The sequence below is a fragment of the Apteryx rowi genome, unplaced genomic scaffold (assembly GCF_003343035.1).
Source record: "Apteryx rowi isolate R43461 unplaced genomic scaffold, aptRow1 scaffold_167, whole genome shotgun sequence".
In the NCBI taxonomy this organism is placed as follows: domain Eukaryota; kingdom Metazoa; phylum Chordata; class Aves; order Apterygiformes; family Apterygidae; genus Apteryx; species Apteryx rowi.
Genome location: NW_020447941.1, coordinates 1037450 through 1048857, shown reverse-complemented (window position 1 = coordinate 1048857; position 11408 = coordinate 1037450). Strand labels below are relative to the sequence as shown.

General features: G+C 45.7%; 1 protein-coding gene across 1 annotated transcript in view; it reads right to left on the bottom strand.

Annotated features, from left to right (window-relative positions):
* Positions 1-1522: 1522 nt before the first annotated feature.
* XRN2 (5'-3' exoribonuclease 2) overlaps positions 1523-11408 on the bottom strand; it is a 64879-nt gene continuing 54993 nt past the window's right edge. The window contains exons 29-30 of the mRNA XM_026060201.1: positions 6569-6710; positions 1523-1608 (exon numbers count right to left, since the gene is read on the bottom strand). Of these exons, the coding sequence (XP_025915986.1) occupies positions 6625-6710 (86 nt within the window). The 3' untranslated portion in view covers positions 1523-1608; positions 6569-6624. The remainder of the gene's footprint in view (positions 1609-6568; positions 6711-11408) is intronic.

The window sequence follows — 11408 nt, the reverse complement described above, 5'->3', positions numbered from 1 at the left end:
TTGTTATTAATTGTTGCTTAGTGAATAAATGCACGCGCGTGGACGGAGGAGCCCTCCGGTGCGTGCCCGGTGCAGCCGCCACGAAGACGGCCTGGCGCATCCCGGCTTTTCGCTGGCCTCCCTGGAGCGGGGGGGAGCCCGGAGGAGGAGGAGGAGGAGGAGGAGGAGGAGGAGCGCGATTCCCGGCGGGGCAGGAGGCGGCCGGGAAGCGGCGCGGGGAAACGGGCGCTGCGCTGCGCGGGGGGGACGCGACCGAGCGAGCGGCGGGAGGAGTCGCGGGCGCTTCCAGCGTCCTGCTTGTGGGGTTTATTTTATTTTATTTTATTTTATTTTTTTACAATAAAAGGAAACACTGTTCTCAAGTTTTCGTTGCTTCGCTGCCGCTGCGCGAGCGTGTTTCCGCGCGGCAAAGCCGCTGCTCCGCGGCACCTGCGCTGCCCCCCCCGCGGCCCCTTCCCCTTCCTCCTCCTCCTCCTCCTCCCGCAGCACCGGGGCAGAGGCGAGCGCCGGGCACGGACGCGGCTCCGCTCTTTGAAACTAAAACCAAAGCCGCGGGGAAGGAGTCACCCCCCCCCCACCCACGGGCGCCCCGTCCGTCCATCCATCCGTCCGTCCTTCCCCCCGTGGCAGCGCCGGCTCGGACAGAGCCGCTGCATCAGCTCAAGGGGGCAAAGAGTGGGACCCCTGTAGCTAAACCCTACCAAAGTATCCTCGAGGGGGGGTAAGGGAAATAAACCACTCAGTAGCACTCAGAATTTCAAAAGCCACTTTATAAAGCAAAAAAAAAAAAAATATTTACTGATTCGATACACTTGCACAAAAAAATCCCTAGAAAGTGTACTAAAAACGAAGGGAAACCACGTATTTGGTAGCTATTTTAAATTATATATCAAAACAGACAAATACACATTCCGTGCTTGATTATGTTACAGTAACAAAGTCGAGAACAGGCACGAGTTGTAAAAGTCGAAATGTTTTACTTCGAAGTCCAAAAATCTCTTCTTTTCCTTTTTTTTATTTTTTCTGTGAGAAATTCAAAGCAGCGTCTTACAAGGAATATAGCGACAGGACCGTCTTTAAACCCCGTGCTCCGGCGGCTGCCTGCTGCGTCTTCCCTAAGAGCTCATAAAATCCGATTTCGGTGCAGTCTTTAAAACGCCGCGTCCGTTTTCAGGCTCTCGTGCGCGGAAGCAAAGGAGGTTTGGAGTTCAAATCGACAGGCAGAGCTAAGCACGGCTCGAATACGTAACACGGACAAAACCAGCACTCCGGCCTCCTCCAATGGCTCACAAGCAAATTAGCAAATCTAGTTTACTTGTAGTTCGCGTTAGACCGTTCCGAAGCGACGTAGAGCCCCACCAAAAAAAAAATAATCAGTTCAGTAAGAAATGTACACATTTAAAACAAGCGTCATAGTTTAAAAACTACGGAGATGTTCAAGGATTCCATTTTTTCCCCCAATTAATAAAAACAAACAAAAAAAACCCCAGACATTTTCTATCCTTAAAAAAAAAAGAAAGAAAAAAGGAAAAGAAGGGTCGAGCGCTAATTCCAGCTGTATCTTCCCGAGGGAGGTGGCAACGGGTAGGGCCTCCCGGGGCCGTACGCCTGCAAACAAACAGAAGCAAAGCGTTTATTTTTTGGATTAACGGCGCGGTAAACAAGTTCGCCTGGCTTCAGGCTCCGTACGGGAGGGAAACACCGCGTTCTTCGGGCGCCCAAAGAGCCCGGCGTCCCTTAACGGCGTTCACAAGCCCCCCTCCTGAAAACCCAAACCGCCCTCGGAAGGAGCGCGGCTCCGTGCGGCGCCGGCCTCGCTCCCCGTCCGGGCTGCTGCAGGCGCCGAGCTTTTCCTAAAGGAGAAATAAAACACGCTGCAGGACAGCGCCGAGGACGACGCGCTTCCAGGTTAGGAAACCGCCGCGGAGTCTTTGTCTCCGGCAACGCCGGCAGCAAAAGGCATAAAGCAAGGGGGAAAAAAAATGCACACCACCCCCGAAGCACATTTGAAAACCAGTGGGGTTTGCCATATATATATATATATATATAAGCATATATATATGCTTATATTTTACAAAGAATAATGCTGCGAGCGATACTTCAGTTAAGCCACCAATATTGCGGTCTGAGATGTGCGATGCTTGTACAGCTGTCAGTAGGATCGGTCAGCTTTATTTTTATTATTCTGTAGAAGGAAAAAAATCATTTGTCTTGACCACGCGTTTTCTGTTTTAGTTGCAAGCAATCTTATGCTAAAGCATAAAATAAGGCATTTTTAATGTATATGTCTTTACAGTAAGATAGATTTTTTTTAAGAAAAAAAAGTTTGTATTTCTGTAACAGAGGCGGCCTTTTTCACCACTCATTCGGTTTTAAATACTAGGTGAAACATCCCTATATCGCATCTTGGAAATAACTGCAAATTAACTATATATCTGCCTTTACATTTAGATGAGGTGCCCCATACGTTAACAGAAGGTTTCATAAAAGGGGAAAGTCCATTGGAAGTGATGTCAAAACCTGACACCTTTTAGATACCCCAAAGTTAATGCCGTTGCGGTGCCACCCACCAGCTCCAGCTCCAGGGTTTTTTGTTTGCTTCCGTAAAAGAGAAACCCGTCCCTACCCCGTCCCACCGGGATGCAGAGATAACAGCCAAAACCGAGAGGACGGCAAGCAAACCCGCGACGGGAGCGTTCAGCTTCAGCGCGTTTGTGGCGGGCAAGCGAAAAAGGTTTTCTCAAGAGAAACCACTTTCTTACACCCTATTTTTAAGAGAGTCCGAAAGAGATGTGCAGAATGCATTGCTCCCACTATCAGGAAGGTTTTTTTTATATATATATATATATATATATATATAAAAATATATATATATAAAAATATAAATACTTTTTTTTATTGTAATCAATTAAAGAGAAACAAGTCGACCATACCCCTCGAAAAATCCTTCCAGTTTTGTAAATAGCATAAGTTTCCTGCCAGCAGGCGTATAAAGGTACAATTCACAGATCTTTTAACAGTTACGGAAGGCATTTTCTGGACGTTCAATGATATATTATTAGGAAATCAACCCCCAAAAAAGTTTAACGCCTCTGCAACGTGATCTTTAGCCTTCTGGAGCGCCTGGAAGACGCTCCGCTGAACACCCCCTACCACCGAGCAATCCATATCCATGGCAGTGGCGTTAATTTTGCGAGCGCTCTGTAGCAGCGTGTTTATTAACCTCTTCAGGCCGTGCTCTGTGTGCGGGGGGGGGGGGAAAAAAAGAAGAATTCAGAGGTGAAAGGGACCAAAGATAATTATTTATGCTACTGTGTGTCACCACTCCCACTTGAATTCCTTTTCAAGGCTTTAAGAAAAGCTTTGGAATTTATAGACGGCAACRCCAGATTCGATTCTTGTTTCGGCTCCCTCAACGCTTTAAGGGAGCTTCGGATTTTACTTCGGTGTTTGTCGGTCCCAAAGAAACGATGGCAACTGAAAGTTCATTTAAAAAATAATCTAAAAAAAGATAGAACAGCAACAACAGTTCTCAAAAGGCGACTSGAAACGGTTAGAAAGCGAGGCAGTTGATAAGAAAATTAAATAGGAAAGCAAGTTTACTCGGCCAGAAGTATTTTCCCCCAATAGCCGCCGCGTATTCGAATACAAACAAGTCCTCCGCCTCCACCTCGACGTAACCTCGCTACACGACCCAGCGCCACCGACACGTGCACCGCGGCTCGGGCAGGAGCGCGGCGTTACCGAGCTTCGTCGCCCCCTCTTCTCCTTGACCGTTGGGTCGGCGAGCGAGTGGCGAGGCTTGGAGGATCCGCGCCGGCGCCGCGTCCGGAGGTGTCGCGGCGGCGAGACGGCTTTGCCCCACGTGAGCCGAGCAGGAGGGGGGGGGAAGCCCTCCGCGAGCGCTGCCCTACGGCGCCGGCTCCCGCTCACCTCTGCGCCCAGCCGCAGCGGTTACGCGGCAAGAATTTAAGGTCGGGACCCGGACTGGCTTACGCACTCCTCCCCTTYGCCAAAATATCCGCTTGCTCCGGGATGAAGGAACAGAATATGGGACAGCAGACGTGCTTTYTTCCAAGTATCTGGCTTTCCGCCCCGAATTAAACACCACCCRGACTCACTCCGCCAGCATGAAAACCCTTCGCTGATTTTTCCACGGTATTGCAACAGCCTACGCTACGGATTAGTACGGTTGTGCACTTGTTTCGTCCCCAGGGTTTGGGGTAAACCTGTACGGTACAGAACGAAAGACTTGCAAACGCCGACGCTCTCCCTCCACCCTGTCGATACGTGCCTCATCCCGGTTTTGGTTATACCGAGAAAATTTGGGCGACAAGGCGGGCAGCACAGCCCCCCCCCCCCCCAGCTAGAACACCCTTTCCCCACTAATCCTAATAGAATCGTCTCCCGCGCCGGCTAATTTTGCTTACAGCCAGGACGGGTCCTGCAAGGATTTGTACCGGTAATGCCTCCCGAGCATACTTGAAGCAAGCGTGCACGGCGCGCTCGCCTCTCTTCTTCCACGTTTCTCCCTATGACACCCGATATCGCAACCGAAGGAGCTGAAGACGATTCTCAGCGCGCTCTCAAAAGCCTCGACGGCACTAAAAACCCTTCGGGGGGAGAGAGGGGAACCTCGCCGCCGCCGCCACCGCTAACAAGGGCTCGGCTGAACCCTTGCGCAGCTGAAGAGCGCGGGCGCCGGGACGGATCGCTCGCTGCCTATAGATCTTTTCAGCAGCAGCACGTAATCCGGCGGCCGACAGACAAAGCCGGGAACGGCGTTAGCAGCTCGCGGGCCGCTTCCGCCGGGCTTCAGCCCCGACGAGCTGAACCGGCCGCAGAGGCGCACGAAGCTTTGCAAAAAGCGTCCCCAGCAAAGGCCCAAGGCTCTGCCGTCATGGACTGGGTGTTTTTATTCTGTTAKSTGCCTTAAAAAAAAAAAAAAAAAAGGCGCACCATAATTATCAATAATAACAGTGCAAAAATGACTGTGATAAGTTATGTCAAGTTTCTGATCGGGATAAAAAAGAAAAAAACATGAAGTGGACAAAGAGCCAGAGAAGGAACAAAAAACAAGCTTTCAAATAAGCTGTCTGGCRTGACAATTCCGAATTTTCCACTTTTCGTTATGAGAACGGAAACTCAAGTTCCGACCCATATTAATACCCCAAAGGAATCACTGCATAACCCTACTCAACTACTTTGCTGCTGCTACCAGTGTAAAGCCAAAGTCCAGAGGAAAACTTCAAGGCAGAAGCAAGCCAGATCCACGAAATCTCAGATTCCCAGTTAAGCTGATCGTATTTGCAGTCCCCAATGTATCAGCAAAGGAGACTAGGATATTATCCAGTACACGTACTGCAGGACAGAATTTAATCAACATGAAAATTGCTATACGCTTCCGCTAGCATGAAGAAATAGGAGAAACAGTCCTACAAACCAAACGCCAAATTTGACTGCGTTTGTGTTGTACTGCATAATACAAATATTTGCAGACTGGAAAAGATGGGCTGACTGGAAAGGAAAAAAGAAAAACTAGGAGTACACTCAAAGTGCGGCTTGTCTTGAGCRCATTTAGGAGAGGTAGCTGAACCAGATCCCACAGCAGTGAGATTTCAAACAGTTCGTGCCCGAGTTTCCATATAAAGGATTGGGAAATAGGGCCGACTGCAAGCAGCTGAGGACTCTTCCTTTTATTTCCCCTTTACTGGTCAGTAACCTCCCCACAGCTGAGTAAAAGTTCCGATTTGCAAAAACGGGAACGGAACATAAATGCCCAAAGCCTAACATGAAAACCTGGGATGTATTTTAAGTTAATATATTTACATGGTAAATACTCAAGAGTTTATGCAGGTTGTTTTAATGGTAACATTAAAAAAGAAAAAATCACAGAAGCAAAACAGCCTGCTGTTTTCAACAAGCATTTTCATACTGTAGCATTTCATAATGTGGCATTTTCATACACCGATGGCAAATTCACTTACAATTTGGGAAGAGGTTCTCCTATCTGGTTCACTTGCTTTCATTTAAGCACTCATTTTCACGTGTAATTCACAGCCACGTTCATTTCTTTGGTTACCAGAACCTAACATTTAAGTAGTTTTTCAGCTAAGACAAATCCAAAAAGCATTAGAGCAAAATATGTAATTAAGCTATAAGAATCTGCATTTTAAAGGCATGCTGGAAAGGAACTCTTCTGTCCCCAAAACACGTCGCTTATACACTTCCCTACAGGAGGGGAAGGCTGGCTGAAACGCTTGCCTTTAGGTTATATTTCCTCAAGCCGCAAGAAGCGCGTAACTCACTAGCACACGTGATCCAGGTCTAACAAAAAGCAGTTGTAGCACGGCCGCGACACAAGCCTTTTACCACCGATACACGCAGAGCGGCTGGACGAGGCCGAGCAGCTTATTTGTCAGTATTTTTCACCGATGACGCAGGCAGCTGGACTAAAACCAGCTGAGGAAGGCTCAGCTGCTGCACTCGCACCCCGCGCCCACGCGCGAAGGAAACGGTATGCCAAAGAGGGGGTGAAACGTGCAGAAAAAGGGCAGTGCTTTCATACCTGTCTTCCCCTGTCCATACGATCTTCAGGTCTCTGCGGGTAATTCATCGGTCCGCCTAGTCCTTGGTACTGACCCGGCTGGTACTGACTTTGGGATGGCAGCATGCGGTTCCAGGCGAGAAGAGGAGCAGCCCCGGCGCTTCTGTACAAATTAAAAAAAAAAAAAAAACACGATACCATGAATTTCATACGACGAAACCCCAATGTCTACAGTCTAGCAGGATACATGATTTGATTTGCCTCAGAGTCACACGCCGTCACCCCTGACCATGCATGTAGTGGTACTGTAGGTGGCCAAATCATCACAGAAAAATGGGGGAAAACAGTCTTTCAAAGATTCTCTTACTAAAAGGCCGCGTTTGCTTGCTTGCTTTCTTCACCACAGCTTGAAAGTTGGATAACCGTTCCCTATCACAAGCAGCACATTCTGCTTTACAAACCGGAGATTTTTTTTTTTTTAATTCCTTGGAAGGATCTTGCCCATCTTGTGTTTGAGGGGCAATATTTGCCAATTCATCTGCGAGGATCCGCAACGTGTGTTTAAACGCGGCGATCACCAAGTTAGCTAAACGTAACACACCATCCAAAGAGCACACATGTGCCGTACAGGAGAATGAGGCTTTCTTTTCGCAACGTCCAGACTCCTTCTGGGAGCCCATTCTTCCCAGTTAATTGCAGGTTGCAAATGAATTCTTACGGCGAGTATTCTGAATCTAGGGTAGGGGCCTGGGCTGTTTTTTTCCCATCCATTATTCTGCTCAATATGTCAGAAGGTCCGATCGGGAAGAAACCTTTTCAAGTTCTATTGATGCCGTTTTCAATTGACCACGGTGACCTAGCAACATAAGCACTAATTGGCACGGACTGACTGACATTTGGTGTACAGTTTATATGGGAACACAAATTCAACGTCTATTATAACCTAGTTTGCCATCCTAGATTACTAAGAGCAAGAAATGTTTTAATTGCCTTCAAGTGCCTATCTAGCGTTACAATTATAAAGCAACAGGTATAATGCATCAAATCACTGTTTGATTAAAAAATATTTAGAAAAATGATATAGCCATGATATAGTCTTTAACGCTAAGCACTGCTAAGGACACAATTCATTAAGAGAATTCAAAATAGTTATGTTTTGCAGAATAATATGCTGTTGTAACGGAAAAATATTGAGTAGTCAGGACAGTTAATCTCTTTTGACTCCTGTTTGAGAGCGAGACGGTTGAACGCTGTGTGGACGGACCGCTGAGAGCAAGAAGAGTAACAGAGCGAACACAAACACTGCATTTCATACTTGGCTGCTGCACCATTGCAAAGACGCTAAATTAAATGTTACTTTGGTCATCTCGGAAGAGTCTTTGGCTACGCTGGTTTGATTAAAAATCGGCTGGACTTCAGCCTTGGAGGAACAACCTTACCCCGAGGTTGAACGTGCTGCATTCTTTCAACTGCTCACGCGGTGCAAGGAAGAGGTATGAATTTTGGGAAAGGGACCGACCAAGAGAGTATTCATAGCCGACGGCACAACGGCCGGCAAACGAGCCTTCGCGCAACTGAGGAAGTGACGCTGGAGAGGAAAGAGCTTCTAAATAGGAATTTCTCCAACAGCAATGGAGAAAAAGGTTGTATTAAGACAACCTTAAGTAAGCATAAGAGTAAACTGAATGAAAACGGGTGTTTTGGACGTGAAAATTTTCTGCTTTTCAATACAAACTACTTGTGGTTTTAGAGGTTTTGCCTGTGTGCCCACCGCCGGGCCTGGACGGATTAACATCCGTCTGAATTTCACAAAGGCAAAAGAAACTCCAACCATCTCCAGAAATGAAACGCCTTGATTCCAGGTCATAAAAGTACRGGTCTTACCCGATAAATACACACTTGGTAATTACAACTTGTAGTATTTGAGCATGTTCATTTTTAGTACAAGAGCTAAATGGTCTTACTGAACTGCGCAGTTTTGTTTTTAGTATCAGAGATGTATGTCTAGAAATGCATAATGTTATCCGAATCATTCATTAGGCGGAGCAACACATTTCCTTAAAGTTAATAGCACATTACATTTTCTGGGACTGAATGCTCAAAATCAGTATTGCAGGTACGATATTCCTTTTAAGTGTTTTGAGAACTCACATTTTATTTCGTTACTCCTAGAAAAGAGCAGACTCCTCAGGAAGAGTATACTGTCCAGCCATAAGGAGAAGGGCAGTGAATTACCTGCGTAACCCCAGTTCTGAACTTTCACCAACAGTCGCTCAGTTCCTACAGCTTCGCTAACGTGCTTGCGATAAACAGCCTCAGCAGCTGAGGATCACAGGCACGCATTTGTCACGTGCCCGGAACGCGAAAGTTCAAAACAAGTTTCATTTGAGGTTACTAAGTATTTTGTACAAATTTTAAAACTTTGTTTTTAAAAACAAAGCGCTCTTTAGTGAAAAGGTGGGACCTTAGCCAATGAAACACATTAATATTAAAATCTCTATTATTTTGGGCCGTTTTAGCTTCAGGGTAATCTTAAATAGTGAAATTGGTGATTTTCAGTTAGAAACATTATATACTACAGGGATTAACCTAGTAGGAAAAAAGCTGATATTACGTATCTAGTCTTAAAGCCAGAAAAGCAGCATATAGCTTTCTGCTCCTCTCAGTTCCCTGAATTATGCACTATTTTTATAGGCCAATATTTTAGATTTTCATCTGGTAGGCACAAACCAGGTAACTGCAGCCTTCACAGCAATTGACTTCATGTCCATCTCGTATATGTATTAATTGGAGAGTCGAGTTACCTGAGGGTGGAGATTTGTGCAAAGCAAAAGCATGCCTTGCAGGTAACAAAAAAAGAAGATTCGTGCCATTTGGAATATCGCAAGTCCATATTGACAAAGTTACTCAAATGCACTATCCCGTGTTACGTCAACTTACAATTAAACTGATGCATATACATACAAAATAGCTAAAATACAACGTCAGGAAACTTGATAAAGTAAAGCATTTCTGTGTTCCAACATCAGCTCCCCTGGAAGTCTCATCTATGAGCAGGACTGGGCTTCATGGTTATCCCTTCCTTGATTCTGCAAATCAAGGACATTTTCAGATGAGGTGGGTAGACAGGAGGCTACAAGGCTGGAGCAGGGGTTGGCCTCTCCCTCAACTGCTTTTCTCCTGGGCGCTGAGGTGCTACAAGGACAGAAATTCCTCGCGGCTCTCCCCGTCGGCACCCAGTCGCTTCCCACGCGCCGGAAGCGGCGGCGAGCAGGAGCAGAGCTGGAGGCAGCAGTACTGCCAGGGACCTGGAAACCTCTCGGGAGGGTTTCGGTTCAACAGGTTTAACCATTTTTCCCTAAAACGGCACCGAGTCCGTCTACCCCACGTATACGTTTAAAACCTTTGTTTAACTCTCCGTGCTTATGGCGATAGGGCAAGTAATTCAACATCAGCCCATGGCATCTGTTGTTAATCAAACACCTCCCAAAACCACAGCATAATTATTTAGCCCCAGCACTAAGCCTGGCAAGTTCGCGATTTTTATAAACTATCAGAGGTACAACAAGAAATAAGTTGGGGAGAGAGGAAGCATTGTAAATATACTGTTTTCGTTCAAAAGCTAGAAAGTCATTCTCCAAAATTCCCTGAAGTTTATTTTCTGGGTTGAGATAACACATTTTCAATTTAAAGTTACCTTAGGGGACACACATTTCCTCTAGTTTAGGAACCGAATACTGAAGTCGGTATTGCAACCCTAGAAGCACACTGGGCAAGTTAAAGATTGAATCGTACAACGGCATAAATCTGCATAAATGTTCTAAAATATCTGGACATTATGTGATCGCTTCTAAAGGTATTAACATAAACCAAGCGCAGTAATCTTGTGACTGGATTCYGATTAGAGACACAGTCTAATATCACAATTAAGTAAAAAAGTGCATTTTGAGTGAGAAACAAACAGAAGTTTTGGCAGAAAGAAATTATTTATATGTGAACCGAGAAASTCTCCCACTTTGCAAAAATAAGCAGCCTGGTAAAAAAAAAAATCACAAAAGCACAGCATTATAAAAACAATCACAAGCTCCTGAACTGCAGCAATATTTCATAAAAATGAAACTACGCAAGTTGCACTAAATTAACGTTTGAGAAGAGCAACTCACGTGGACAAACTCAAAGTTTATAATGCAGGATTGCACACCGACATGGCACAGGATGAGGGAGCCGGAGTTACTTCAATAGGGATCAGAACGGTTGCCATGGAAAGTGTGATTATAGAGAGCTCAATAAATTCTCCCAAAGCTGATATTTCCCATTTGCACATAAAAACACGGGGGAAAAAAAGAGAGGGAAAAAAAAAAGTTTTGCTTAAGAGCAGAAGCTTCAAAGATCTCATATATGCTCCCATTCCTCCACAAACAAACAAATATAATTATTCATAGCTTTCTCAGGTATACTGGAGTTTATAAAGTCCATCTGACTTAAGGACATACAAGCTGTCAGAGAAGGAACGCACGTAAAACATCCCTTATTATCAAACCATGTCACATTCTTTCTATTCGATGGCACTTATTGGACTGCAGATTCCATAATCCTTCTCTGAGTCCCTYCTGCATTTAATTCAGTTCGGTCTTAAGTAGTTAAAGAAACTGTTTTCAGTGGCAACTAATAACTACTGACCTACAGTGACACTGCCCTACAATAGGCTTGTCAGGCCTGAAAAAGTTGTACCAAAGAAGCTGATTAGGACTTCAAGAGGTTTGTAGCAAGAATCAATGGCTAGTCTGTACTAATGCTGCGGTCGCAGCACAGAAATGATAAAAGTGGAACACCATTAGTTATGCCTCATTAAGCTCCACAA